We start from the raw sequence: 14,896 nt of genomic DNA, 5'->3' as shown, positions 1-14,896 counted from the left end.
CCACCCACCCTGTAAGCTAGCATTTCAGCGCTCCACATGGGGTAGCAATAGCTCTATAAATGCTGTAATACAATCTGAAATGAGGGAGAAACTAGAAAAACGTGGCTCTGCAGGTAGGGTGCAGTTGTAGCGCATCTTTCAGAAGCTAAATCTGAAGATAAATGAGCGCTATTAGAGGAAAAGGTAGAAGCAGAAGAAAGATGGTGAAGGGGCAGTAAAGGTTTGATTAAAGATGGAAAAAAGATTGTGTGTAGCAATTAATTTTTTTTAACAAGGGATTCTTTTGCAAGCTGAAGAGTGAAGTTGAGTGTAGGGTACACGTGATGAGTGCATCTTTAGCCTGTGCTATTCAGCTTTCCACTGGGCAGATCGATGAGAATGTGCAAGGTGGGCTTTGAAAGGTCTAGGACAGCAGAGATCCAGACCAGAGTAGAAAGCCTCTGTAGGTCAACATGAGCACAAGGTTCATGTTAAGAAAGGGTGGAAAACCATAAATGAGCCAGGAGGAATGGATGAAAGTTACTTTGAGAGAAACAGATCCGCGTGTCGATCTTCTAACGGGAAAAAAGGAGGTGGTGAAAAAAAAAGGAAGTGGTCAGAGAGCTAAAGGAATAGGCGGTATACAGTGGCAAATGAACAAAAGACAAGGTCTCTAGGGAGAAACGATAAAGGGAAAAAAGGCAACGAATAATTAGTTCTTCACAACAAGAAGATAGCTACCCATATCTAAACTCCTTGTGCCACCACTAGCGTGTAGAAGATGCATGGATCTTCCTTGTCCAGTTCCTTCTGAGCCCAACAGGTTCATCTGCCGACTGTCGGTCTCATCAGACAAGGCAACTGGACCCTGTTTTCTTTGAATAAGTTATCTAATTGAGAAAACAAAAAAAGCTGCGGGTGGAATGCTTTTAGCAAACCAGCTCCGATGAGCAGTTTACACTGCTTTTCTAGAAAGTTCTAGAATGGCGTAGTATTCTATTAGTAGAATGATTTCACTTATGTACAGTCCCGCTGGTATGAATCAGTACAGGGAGATACTAGCCAATAACTTTGTTTCGACCACAATCTTTTACACATCTTCTGATAATATCTGGTCTTGTAATGTCTAAATTAACATAAAAGGTTGTTTTACATAGTGTAAGAACTGAGAAAAATGTTATTGTCAACACATGGGGGCATTAATATGTTCATTCGTTCTATGAATCATGTTGCTGTTGTACATGAAATTAAACATGTATTGTAGGGATTCCGACTAGCAGGAGCTCACAGTTTTGATGTGTGCACTGACTAAACTCTCTAATGCCCCAAAAAAGATGTCCTCTGTACGCCACTGCACTGCCACTGCGCTCTACATCACTCGACACCCTAAACCTCTGCACTCTATACCACTCCATGATGCTGCATTGTACACCGCTGAATTAAATGCCACTCCACACTATGCCACTCCAATACACAACACTCTCTGCCTCTCCATTGTACTTGTCATTCCACTCTACAACACTCCACACTACTCTCCTCTATGCCACAACGTTTAGCCATGCTGGACAGCAGCCAAGCTCGTGAAACACATTGGCAAAGCCAATAGCTCTTGCATAGGCGCGACCCATTGGTTTTGCCAATGCTTGTTAATGGCTTTACTTTTGCAAGGACATTGGACACTTGATGAACCCTTACTCTATTCCTTCTTTTTCTCTGGGTTTCCTGGAGCTGGATTCAATGGAGCAGTCCAGGCTACATCCAGTGTGGCAAGCTCTAGTTTGGAACCTTTGCGGGGTGTCAAAGCTTGAAGTGTGTAGAACTGTTCTTGGGTATGGGAAGGTCGTTCCTTGGTCAGAGAATGCATCTGGGTCTCAGTCTTCTGCAACTTGCAAAGATGTTTCATTTGTACCATAAAAAGTCACACAAAATGGATTTTTTCCAGACAAACTATCATTATCTATTATTGGTTGGAGTTGGTCTCTGGATTGGTTCCAGTGTGTCCAGTCCTCTTGCAAGTAGTTGCACAGTCATCACTGGTACACAGCTTTCCAGTGGCACAACCGTTTGCGAAGTCTGCAACTCATCAAATGCTACTTCTGATTTGATCTTCCAGGTGTATGGCCTTCCTAGAGGTAAGTTCCCCCAAGAAGCATGCCAGCCTGTTCATACATTCCTGTGGATCCTAAAAAGGTTACTGCCGCCCACAGGGAGCGCTCTCTTCCATGAGACAGTTTCCTGTGAAAGATTAATCCGAGGTCAAATTACTAAACTTCATTTTATGAGCAATACTGCTGCCACAAGACTGCCAGCATTCACCATGGCACACAGGCAAGCAAGCCACATTGGTTGTGGGTAAATGTTAGCTTACCGTAGAACACGATTGTAATTGGACTGGCTTACAGTAAGCTATTTGCAAACATCCCCCATTTAACAACATCCTATTGCCCCAACAAAGTGGCAGGCTAAACTGTTGGGGGGAGAAGGGGCCAGAACCAAAGTGACTGAGGCTTAGTGAACAGACAGTACAGCTCAAATGCTGAGGTCTAGAAAGCAAAACATTGAGGGGGAAGCACGTTTAGCAAATGGAATTGTAAACATGCGTAAAGAAGAACCTTCCCCATTCAGCTCCTAATGACACCCCAGAGCTGAAACTACCTCTATACCAAAAAAAGCCAATCTTCTTTTTAGCTAGTTCAGAAGCAGCTATTGGCAACTACAGGAAGTAAAGACACCAATTCTATTTCTGTTGCTACTGCTGTCAGCTACTTGGTTATGATGCAAATAATGCACAATTAATCTCACACATTTTTTGTGTTCGTGAGAAGGTATTTCAGGAAATTTCTTTGAGGCATCTTTCAGATCCTCTATCAGCATAATAATTCAAAGTTCTTGCAGGATTTCTTTCAAAGTTCCTTCCTAATTAGTAAATCTATTTGTTAAATATACACGGATGGGGTGGACCCGGTAACCCTCAGAATCGGGGTCTATTACATACAAATATTCCAGAAGAACGAGTTACTTACCTTCGGTAACGACTTTTCTGGTGGATACATTAGCTACCTGTGGATTCCTCACCTCATGAATACTCCCATGGCGCCAGCATTCGACAGAAATCTTCTTACTAGTCTCTGCACGTCGACGAGGACGTCACTGTCTCGCACGCGACGCCGTCTGACGTCATACAGGCAATAAGAGGTCCTCGACGACGCGCGGACGTCAGTACCAATCATTTTTTACGTGCATGAGAACAACCAGGCAATGCAATGAAAGAACAAAGCAACATCCATTATATTGTAAAAAATACACCACATTGTATGAATAACTGTAAATCTTTTTTATGTACATATATATATATATATATATAAAACTCTTTCTTTTAAAATATATACACACACCAAGTATATACATAAAGATATATACACATATACCTATATATATATAAATATATTATATATATATACATCTATTGCACCCTCAAAGATCAAGAGGAGCGCACTCAAGGATTACTTGGCAAGACCATAAAGGCAACGGGGAGGCGGGTGGGACCGTGAGGAATCCACAGGTAGCTAATGTATCCACCAGAAAAGTCGTTACCGAAGGTAAGTAACTCGTTCTTCTGATGGATACAACTACCTGTGGATTCCTCACCTCATGAATAGAGTCCCAAAGCAGTACCACGCCCGGCGGTGGGTGCCTAAATGGTCAAACCAAGAAATCCTGCAGCACTGACCGTGCAAAATGGCCGTCCCTTCTAACCTCAGAATCTAAACAGTAATGTTTTGCAAAAGTGTGAAGGGACGACCAAGTTGCGGCCTTGCAGATGTCGACCACAGGAACACCTCTGGCTAAGGCCGAAGTGGCCGACTTAGCTCTGGTGGAATGAGCTCTAATGCCCTCAGGAGGATCCTTCTTTGCCAAAGAGTAACATATTTTAATGCAAAGAACAACCCACCTGGATAGTGTTCTCTTGTGGACTGCCTTTCCTCTCCTCTTGCCCACGTATCCAATAAACAGCTGATCCTCCAGCCTGAAATCCTTTGTTCTATCGATAAAGAAGCTCAACGCTCTCTTTGGATCCAGACGGTGCAGTCTTTCTTCCTCTTTGGAAGGATGAGGCGGAGGATAGAACGTGGACAAAGTAATTGCCTGAGCCAAATGGAAGGGTGAAACAACCTTCGGGAGGAAAGCAGCCTTGGTCCTCAACACCACCTTATCCCCATAAAAAGTTGTATAAGGGGGTTTTACTGATAAGGCCTGCAACTCACTCACTCTCCTTGCTGATGTTATAGCTATCAGGAAGACTGTTTTTAAAAACAAATACCTCAAGGGGCAAGAATGCATAGGTTCAAAAGGGGACCCCATAAGGAAAGTCAGGACTAAGGACAAATCCCATTGCGGCATAACGAATGGCTTTGGAGGATATTGATTTAGAAGACCTTTCAAGAATCTGATAACAATAGGGGATTTAAATAAAGATGGTTGGTCTGGAAGACATATGAAGGCTGACAAGGCCGATAAATAACCTTTAATGGTAGCCACTGCACAACCTTTCTGCGCCAGAGATAGAGCAAAAGACAAAACGTCCGATAGAGGAGCTTGTAAAGGATCAATCTGCCTCTCTCCACACCACGCAACAAATTTAGACCACCTATTAGCGTAGATAGATTTAGTGGAGTGTCGCCTGGCCGCTAATAAAACATCCACTACCTCAGGCGGGAGAGAGAAGGAACTCAGGTTGCCCCGTTCAATCTCCAGGCATGTAGGTGCAGACTCTGGAGGTTGGGGTGTAGAACCTGCCCCTGCGACTGCGAGAGGAGGTCTGCCCTGAAAGGGAGACGGAGCGGCGGGCACGTTGAGAGTTGGAGAAGGTCGGAGTACCACACCCTCCTTGGCCAATCCGGAGCTATTACGATTACTAGAGCCCGGTCTTGGCGAATCTTCCTCAATACTCGAGGAATCAAGGGTATGGGAGGAAACGCGTAAAGCAACTGGCCGCACCAGGTCATTTGAAACGCGTCCCCCAACGCTTCCTGCATCGGATACTGAAGGCTGCAGAACAACGGACAATGCGCGTTCTCTCGAGTGGCGAACAGATCTACCCGAGGAAACCCCCACTTCTGGAAGATTAAACGGACTTGATCTGGATGGAGACGCCACTCGTGGTCTGCCGAGAAGTGGCGACAGACTGTCCGCACGCACGTTCAAGACTCCGGCCAGATGGTTTGCTATCAAGCAAATCCGATGGTCCTTTGCCCAGGACCATAGTCGAAGAGCTTCTCTGCAGAGAAGGTACGACCCCACTCCTCCCTGCTTGTTTATGTACCACATCGTGGTAGTATTGTCCGTTAGGACCTGTACCGACTGACCACGAAGGGAAGGGAGGAAGGCCTTGAGAGCCAGACGTACAGCCCGTAACTCTAACAGATTGATGTGAAAAATCTGTTCCTCTGGAGGCCAAAGACCTTTGATCTCCAGATCCCCCAGATGAGCTCCCCACCCTAGAGTGGAAGCATCCGTTATGACTGTGGCCACTGGTGGCGACTGCTGGAACGGTTTTCCTTGTGAAAGATTGTTGCTTGCAATCCACCACTTCAAATCCACAGCAGCATCTCTGGAGATCTTGACAGTACCCTCTAGATCCCCTCTGTGTTGAGACCACTGCCTTAGGAGGCACCACTGAAGAGCCCTCATGTGCCAGCGAGCATGCGTGACCAACAGAATGCAGGAGGCAAAAAGACCGAGCAGACGAAGGACCTTGAGGACTGGAACTACCGCTCCATTTCGAAACATTGGAACCAAATCCTGAATATCTTGAATCCGCTGAGGCGGAGGAAAGGCCCGACCCAATGTCGTATCCAGTACTGCCCCTATGAACAGGAGGCGCTGAGAGGGCTCCAGGTGAGATTTGGGCTCGTTCACCGAAAAGCCCAGGTCGAACAACAACTGGGTTGTTGACTGCAGATGACGCAACACAAGCTCCGGGGACTTGGCTTTGATCAACCAATCGTCCAAGTAAGGGAATACTGCTATCCCCTTCCTTCTGAGCTCTGCCGCAACCACCGACATCACCTTCGTGAAGACTCGAGGTGCTGAAGTAAGACCAAACGGAAGGACCGCAAACTGGTAGTGTTGCGATCCCACCACAAACCGGAGATACTTCCTGTGTGACTTGAGTATCGGGATATGAAAGTAAGCATCCTGCAAGTCGACAGACACCATCCAGTCTTCCATGTTCAACGCCAAAAGCACCTGTGCTAGGGTCAGCATCTTGAACTTTTCCTGCTTGAGGAACCAATTCAAGATCCTCAGGTCCAGAATTGGTCTCAAACGACCATCCTTCTTGGGAATCAGGAAATACCTTGAGTAAACTCCTTGACCCCTTTCCTGCTCCGGGACCAACTCCACCGCGCCCTTTAAAAGGAGGACTTCTACCTCCTGTTCTAGCAACAGGAGGTGTTCTTGTGAACAATACGAAGGGCGGGGCGGGATGAGGGGCGGAAACTCCCGAAAGGGAAGGGTGTAGCCTTTTCCCACAACACTGAGAACCCAAGTGTCCGACGTAACAGTCTCCCATTTGGTGAGAAAATGCTGTAATCTTCCCCCTACAGGAGAGGAGTGAGTGGGAAATGGTGGAAGCCTAAGGCTGCTTCCCCTGCTGCACCCCGCCAGAGGATGAGGAAGAGGCAGAGTGCTGCTGAGAGGCTCCCCTGGTGCGGACCCTACCCCTCCCCCTAAAAGATCTATAGGGATGGGAAGAGGCAGGTTGCTGATATCTTCCCCGAAAGGAAGAGGAGGAAGAGCCACGCCCAAATCCACGAAACCTCCTGAAGAATCTGGAAGAGGCCGTGGAAGAAGGAGCTTGGAGTCCCAACGACTTAGCCGTGGCCCTGCTCTCCTTAAAACGTTCCAAGGCCGAATCAGCCTTAGCCCCAAACAGTTTGTCCCCATCAAACGGGAGATCCAACAATGTGGACTGTACATCTGCCGAAAAGCCCGAGTTACGTAGCCAGGCCTGTCTCCTTTCCACCACAGTTGTGCCCATTGCTCTGGCTACCGAGTCGGTGGTATCCAGTCCCGTCTGGATAATTTGGGTCGCAGCAGCCTGGGCATCAGAGACAAGATCCAAAAGACCCTGGGGAAGCTCTGTAAACGAAGAGGAGATGTCATCCATCAGAGCATGAATATACCTCCCCAGGATACAGGTCGCATTAGTGGCTTTTAACGCCAGACTGCAGGACGAAAAAATCTTCTTCGACTGCGCCTCTAGCTTTTTTGAGTCTCTGTCCCCAGGCACCGTCGGGAAAGAACCAGGCGCTGATTTGGACGAACAGGAGGCCTGCACAACCAAGCTCTCCGGCGTAGGGTGCCTAGATAGGAAACCAGGATCAGTTGGAGCCGTCCGATACCTCCTGGCCACGGCTCTGTGAACTGCTGGGGAAGATGCCGGCTTCTTCCACACCTCTAAAACCGGATCCAGCAGAGCGTCATTAAAAGGTAATAGAGGCTCCGCCGCGGCTGAGGCCGGATGCAACACCTCTGTCAAAAGGTTTTGTTTCGCCTCCACCACCGGCAAAGGCAGGTCCAAAAAACTAGCTGCCTTCCGTACCACTGTATGAAAGGAAGCAGCTTCCTCTGTATATTCCCCCGGGGACGAAAGGTCCCACTCAGGGGAAGTGTCCAGCCCACTGGCCGACTCCAGTCCACGCAGCCCATCACCCGAGTCCTCTAGCTCTCCTTCCTCTAGGGCTCGTTGGTACTCCTGCTCCTCTAGTACCCGGAGAGCACGCCTCCTTGAATGCAGTCGTTGCTCAATCCGCGGAGTCGACAACACCTCCGCCGAAGTCGGAGATCGGCGCCGATCTTCCGAAGCCACCGACGCCGCATCCGGCGCCACAGGTAACTTCGGCGCCGACTGAAGAGCAGATGAAACGGATGGACCCACCGGAGTCACAGGCCGAAATCTCGACGTCGACGGGATGGAAATCCCTGGGGCCAATCCCTCCGAAGCCATCGGAGCGGCCACCGGCGCCGACACTGGCGCCGAGCCCACGTTCCCAAACGGGAGAAAGGGCATAAAGGGTGCCGGCCGAAGAGGCGCAGGATCACCCAAAGAAAAGGCCAAAGGCCCAGCCGGAGCACCCCCTGGAGCCATCTGTTGGAAGATGGCATACATCGCATTCAAGAATGCGGAACTATCGGCTCCAGGGGTGGGAAAAGCCGGATACTGGGGTGCCTGACTCGGAGGCGACCCCGACGCCGGCCTCGGCGTCTGCGCCGGAGAAAACACCTGAGGCTCCAATACCTCAATCACCGACGCCTGTCCAGGCGAAGTTGGAGACGTCGGAGAGAGCAACGGCGTCGAAGGATGCGGCGTCACCGTGGGGCTGACCTCCCATGTCCTCCGGCGCCGATCCGGAGACCTGGAACGAGCCTCCCTTGAATGACGCAGAGATTCTCTACGGCGCCGGGAGTCTCGATGACGCCGATGTCTTGGAGAAGACTTTTTCTTGTGATGCTTCTCCTTTGACTTGGCCATAAACAGCTTCGCCTCGCGTTCTTTAATGGCCTTCGGATTCATGTGCTGACACGAATCACAAGTCGAGACGTCGTGGTCGGAGCTCAAACACCAAAGGCAATCGGAATGAGGATCCGTCACCGACATCTTGCCTCCACACTCACAACAAGGCTTAAATCCAGACTTTCTCTGCGACATTATTTCCACAGAGAAAGAGTACGCAGCAAGATATACACTGTAACCTCAAGAGTAACAGTTGCTCCCTCGAAGATAACCGTTTCGAATGCACGGAAAAAAGGGAACTGACGTCCGCGCGTCGTCGAGGACCTCTTATTGCCTGTATGACGTCAGACGGCGTCGCGTGCGAGACAGTGACGTCCTCGTCGACGTGCAGAGACTAGTAAGAAGATTTCCGTCGAATGCTGGCGCCATGGGAGTATTCATGAGGTGAGGAATCCACAGGTAGTTGTATCCATCAGAATGCCTCTGTTTGGAGAGAATAATTCTGGAACTTTATATGAGAACAGTCCGATGGATCTAAATTTTGGAGAGACAAGGCCATTGGCTTTTCTTAGGCACCAGTCTAGGCTTTCTCAATAAAGATGTATGAAATCAAAGCTCCCTTTTAACAAACTTGTTATTATCCAAACCGTCTCTAGGAATATTTCTGTTAGCGAAACCTAAATGCCTACTGTTGACAGTAGGCACATAATTAGTAGTGGCATCTTATCTATGCAAGGCTGTTATTTATTATTACAGTTTTTTGATGTACAAACCCTCTTCTTAACTATGTCTGAACGTTTAAAAATAGTCATTTAGGTTAAGCATCTCTATATTTACTTTAGATTTCTACCTGACCACACAATATTAAAACTAGATTACCTATACGTCTCAGCCAAATAAGAACATTTTCGATATTTGCCTGTGTATTGCGAACAGTCTTTTGTGTTCAGTAAAACTAAAGATTTGCATAACATATGAACAAACAAGTGTCTCCCAGAATCCCCTTCACCTGGATAACACCCATCATGGAAAATAAAGCAATTACGCATCTATTGGAAAATAAATCCATTACCAAAAAGCTATTAGCATATTATTCTACCTTCTTTTCCCCCATAGCTTGTTTAGTCCGAGTAGTGATCGGACCCATCCACCCAAAAAATGCTCTTCTTCCTCTTAACTGCGCAGGGCATATCTAGCACATTTTCCCTATTACGACAAATCGTGGTGCTGATTTTCTTGGTCTTTTATTAAGAATATTATTGTTTTGGTTATGGGAAGAATTACAATCAATCATTTCAAAGTGCATTTAATTACTCAGCTAGCGAATCAATTCCCTAAACACCTCCCAAACGAGACAATGCCGAATTGAAGTACACAGCGAACATACACCAATTAATACCACTGTATATTGAGATTCCCATGTCAAGCAAGCTAGTCTGGAGCTGGACTGTGCTGCTGAATGGAGCTTAGTTAAAGCATTTTATCTCTCTCCCTGATCTAGCCTTTCAGTGAAATTCTTACACAGGCTCAGTGCTAAATATTGACAGCACCTTAAGGAAAGTCTCTGGTACATCAGACACCAGGAAGCTAGATAACCTACTCTTCCTTGTTCTGATCCAGCAGACTGTCACATAACAAAACCCAGACTATTGTGCCCTGTGAAGGAAAGGGATTATGTTACTGATTGGTCCTTGGTGACAAAACTCCTGAACTAAGATTGTCAATGTTCTTGCCGAGAAAGCATTGGAAACCCCACACTTTTTGAAAGGATAACCAGTGCCGTGTTCCTGGGGGTCGCCAGGAAGAATGTTAGCCTTACAAGAACCACAACAGTTACAATGGGATTAGGTTGCCTATCAGGATGAGGCTGTCCGATACTACCACTGCACCAAAAAAAAAAAAAAAACCTGTGTTAGACATCTGAGCAGAGTCAGGACTATGTAAAAGTATAGTGGTTTCTTTATAATGGGATTTTGTAATAGGAGTGTTATAAAATTACGTCTACGTTACTCTATTGAAATGTTTTAAATTGTGTTTTTGTAAATCAGTAAAAGAAGCAATATTATATAAAACAAAGTACGAGTCACAGGACAGTTGGCATGTATTTTCCTCATGAAAGAACTCTTTACGAAGGTTTTGCATTGTTGCTTATCTACTGTTCCGTTTCGTGTAACTTTTGTAGGATTTTTCATAGTGGGTTCTTCACATGGCATTTTGTTTTTATTAAAGTATCTTTCACCAAAACATCGATCCTTTGGGAGGAAAACCTAGATGCACAAAGAAAGTTGGAGCGGAAGACATACAATGTACGGATGTATAACTGCTTGCCTGTGCATTACTAAGCACCAGTCAATATGTCACACTGTGAGAAACTACATTCTCTGTACAGCGGGTACCATCACTTTTTGGGGAATCTACATCTAATTTGCTTAAAACGTCCAGCAGAACCTACTGAAAAACGCACAAAACAGTAAAGTGAATCGGTCATGAGAAGCAATATGCTACACAGCACAAACCAGATCAATGAAAATAAACAATTCACTTTTCAGAATGTATTTTAACATTACATAGAAAGATATTCGTTGCAAATAAATGCTTTAGTTAACATAAATTATTAACAGTATTAAACATATCTCAAACAGATGAAATGTAAACAACCGCTGAAGTGACCAGTGATAGATACAACAGCTAGATTTCTTTAAAGTTAGCACATTAATAAAATGCTAATAGTGCCACAAAGGTAAGGCTCTTGGATTAAGGCATAAAACTTGAATGTAAGAAATGTTCAGGAAACGGGAGTGTCTTCTGTACTAGCACATACAACATTGGGGGTGCTCCATGCTGCTAATTACAAATCCCTAAGTATTCCATTCTGGATACAAATGAAAACATCACCTTAACATCAAAGTGCATTGGCAGATCCCAAATATTACGCAACAAAGCACTGCTTCTATCTTGTGGCAAACATGAACTTTACCTCCCACAACAAAAATAAAAACTATCACAGATAGGACCGTTCAGTCAGCAGCTAAAGTAGCAATTCAGCATCATAAATGTTTGATATCTATTTATCTTGGTATTGCTCACTAAGTGAATCTTAAAATTATATTAAAAAAAAGAACGAACTTCAGTTTTCCCTGCTTTTTAAGCACAAAACCTCAAATTATTGTGCAAGCTTATCTGAGTCTTTCCACCGTACACAGAAATCCTGAGGTTTGAATCCTCACCAAACGCACACCAACATTTTGCAGTATGTTTTATGAAAGGCCAGGTCAGGGATCATTGCAACACCAATGAACTGAGCATTTAGATCATTTGACAAAGGTTTTTAATGATCTGGAATAGCAACAAGCTGAAAATCTGTTAAAGGCCTTTGTGGTCTGGAACATGTCTATTACACATTCGTTATCAGTCTAGATCTTCACTTTTGTTTCCAAAGTCAACTGCTGTGTATCTGCAAATGGGAAGTGAGTCTATGAGGCCTTGGATCAGAGAGGGCCACATGCCATACAATGTTCACAATAGTAGGAAGGAAGACGGAATGAGAACTTGTGCATTGGTGATACGCCGGTACTTCAATGGTGGAGATCAACATTCACTGCTTGCCCATTTCTCGAGCCCTGGATGTTGCAGCCTCCACTGCATTCATGACTGTGGCTCTCAGGCCCCCCTTCTCCAGTTCATGGAGGGCATAGATGGTGGTCCCACCAGGAGTACACACATCGTTTCGCAGTTTAGCAGGATGGTCTCCAGTTTCCAGGATCATTTTAGCGGCACCCTGATGGAAACAAGAGGTTTGTAATCATTTGTTTTGAGAAGGACAAACAGTGAAAATGTGTTCCAGCAGCGCATTGCCAGCAAGTTTTCTGCAGCATCACAGTTTCATCACAATGTATTCTTTACCTCCAGTCACTTGATGAATATTTGAGGGAATATTGTGGCCCCCTGACATAGTTGGGGGGTGGGAGGTTTCCAGAGCCTGCCATCCATCAAGTTTATCTGGCATTATACAATCGTCATATTCCTTCTGACATGGCAGCCTTTGTGTATAAGTGGACCCTGACAACCATAGACTTACCCACTCTTTAGTGAATGGTGTAAATGTTTCTGTGCATCTCACTACAGTTTGTTGGAAACTTTCCAAGAACATTTTTTTAAAACCCTTCTAAAATTAAGTTGCTACAAAATACTACGCAAGTAGAAATAAAAAGACTACAGGGACATAAAATATACACAATAGGTGTAGTAAGTTGGCTCTGTATGCACTATGTCAAAGTAAGGAATAGTATGCACAGAGTCCAAGGGTTCCCCTTAGAGGTAAGATAGTGACAAAAAGAGAGAATACTAATGCTCTATTTTGTGGTAGTGTGGTCGAGCAGTAGGCTTATCAAAGGAGTAGTGTTAAGCATTTGTTGTACACACACAGGCAATAAATGAGGAACACACACTCAGAGACAATTCCAGGCCAATAGGTTTTTGTATGGAAAAATATATTTTCTTAGTTTATTTTAAGAACCACAGGTTCAAGATTTACATGTAATACTTCAAATGAAAGGTATTGCAGGTAGGTACTTTAGGAACTTTGAATGAGCAAAATAGTATATACAGTTTTCACATAAATGACATATAGCTATTTTAAAACTAGACAGTGCAATTTTCAACAGTTCCTGGGGGAGGTAAGTGTTTGTTAGTTTTTGCAGGTAAGTAAACCACCTACGGGGTTCAAGTTTGGGTCCAAGGTAGCCCACCGTTGGGGGTTCAGAGCAACCTCAAAGTTACCACACCAGCAGCTCAGGGCCGGTCAGGTGCAGAGGTCAAAGTGGTGCCCAAAACACATAGGCTTCAATGGAGAAGGGGGTGCACCGGTTCCGGTCTGCCAGCAGATAAGTACCCGCGTCTTCGGAGGGCAGACCAGGGGGGTTTTGTAGGGCACCGGGGGGGGACAAGTCCACACAGAAAGTACACCCTCATCGGCACGGGGGCGGCCGGGGGCAGTGTGCAAACAAGCGTCGGGTTTGTAATAGAAAGCAATGGGAGACCAAGGGGTCTCTTCAGCGATGCAGACAGGCAAGGGGGGTGCTCCTCGGGGTAGCCACCACCTGGGCAAGGGAGAGGGCCACCTGGGGGGTCGCTCCTGCACTGGAGGTCAGATCCTTCAGGTCCTGGGGGCTGCAGATGCAGTGCCTTTACCAGGTGTCGGGTCTTTGAAGCAGGCAGTCACGGTCAGGGGGAGCCTCGGGATTCCCTCTGTAGGCGTCACTGTGGGGGCTCAGGGGGAGGCAACTCTGGCTACTCACGGTCTCGCAGTCGCCGGGGAGTCCTCGCTGAAGTGTTTGTTCTCCACAAGTCGAGCCGGGGGCGTCGGGTGCAGAGTGCCAAGTTTCACGCTTCCGGCGGGAAACATGAGTTGTTTCAAAGTTGCTTCTTTGTTGCAAAGTTGCAGTCTTTGGTGAACAGAGCCGGTTGTCCTCGGGAGTTCTTGGTCCTTCTAGATGCAGGGCCGTCCTCTGAGGTTGCTGGTCCCTGTGGAAAGCGTCGCTGAAGCCGTGTCTTTAGAAGTGGGGAGACAGGCCGGTAGAGCTGGGGCCAAAGCAGTTGGTGTCTGTCTTCTCTGCAGGGTTTTTCAGCTTAGCAGTCCTCTTCTCCTTAGGTTGCAGGAATCTATCTTCCTGTGTTCTGGGAGCCCCTAAATACTCGATTTAGGGGTGTGTTTAGGTCTGGGAGGGCAGTAGCCAATGGCTACTGTCCTTGAGGGTGGCTACACCCTCTTTGTGCCTCCTCCCGGTGGGGAGGGGGTCACATCCCTAATTCTATTGGGGGAATCCTCCATCTGCAAGATGGAGGATTTCTAAAAGTCAGAGTCACCTCAGCTCAGGGCACCTTAGGGGCCGTCCTGACTGGCCAGTGATACCTCGTTGTTTTTCTCATTATCTCTCCTGGACTTGCCGCCAAAAGTGGGGGCTGTGTCCAGGGGGTGGGCATCTCCACTAGCTGGAGTGCCCTGGGGCATTGTAACACGAAGCCTGAGCCTTTGAGGCTCACTGCTAGGTGTTAATAGTTCCTGCAGGGGGGAGGTGTGAAGCTTTTGTTTCTGTCCTCAGAGAGCACAAAGGCCCTCACCACATGGGGTCAGAAACTCGTCTCTCAGCAGCAGGCTGGTGTAAGGAAATGCCTCCTTGGCATGGTTGCCCCCTGACTTTTTGCCTTTGCTGATGCTATGTTTACAATTGAAAGTGTGCTGAGGCCTGCTAACCAGGCCCCAGCACCAGTGTTGTTTCCCTAACCTGTACTTTTGTTTCCACAATTGGCAGACCCTGGCATCCAGATAAGTCCCTTGTAACTGGTACTTCTAGTACCAAGGGCCCTGATGCCAAGGAAGGTCTCTAAGGGCTGCAGCAT

General features: G+C 46.7%; 1 protein-coding gene across 2 annotated transcripts in view; it reads right to left on the bottom strand.

The window, feature by feature from the left end:
* Nucleotides 1-11,808: 11,808 nt before the first annotated feature.
* PYCR3 (pyrroline-5-carboxylate reductase 3) overlaps nucleotides 11,809-14,896 on the bottom strand; it is a 69,414-nt gene continuing 66,326 nt past the window's right edge. For both annotated transcript variants that reach the window (XM_069220881.1, XM_069220880.1), the window contains one exon: nucleotides 11,809-12,275. In XM_069220881.1, coding sequence (XP_069076982.1) covers nucleotides 12,093-12,275 — 183 coding nt within the window. In that variant the 3' untranslated portion in view covers nucleotides 11,809-12,092. The remainder of the gene's footprint in view (nucleotides 12,276-14,896) is intronic.

The sequence above is a fragment of the Pleurodeles waltl genome, chromosome 2_2, assembly GCF_031143425.1.
Source record: "Pleurodeles waltl isolate 20211129_DDA chromosome 2_2, aPleWal1.hap1.20221129, whole genome shotgun sequence".
In the NCBI taxonomy this organism is placed as follows: domain Eukaryota; kingdom Metazoa; phylum Chordata; class Amphibia; order Caudata; family Salamandridae; genus Pleurodeles; species Pleurodeles waltl.
Note: the sequence above shows the minus strand (reverse complement) of the source record. Positions and strands in the feature narration are given on the sequence as shown.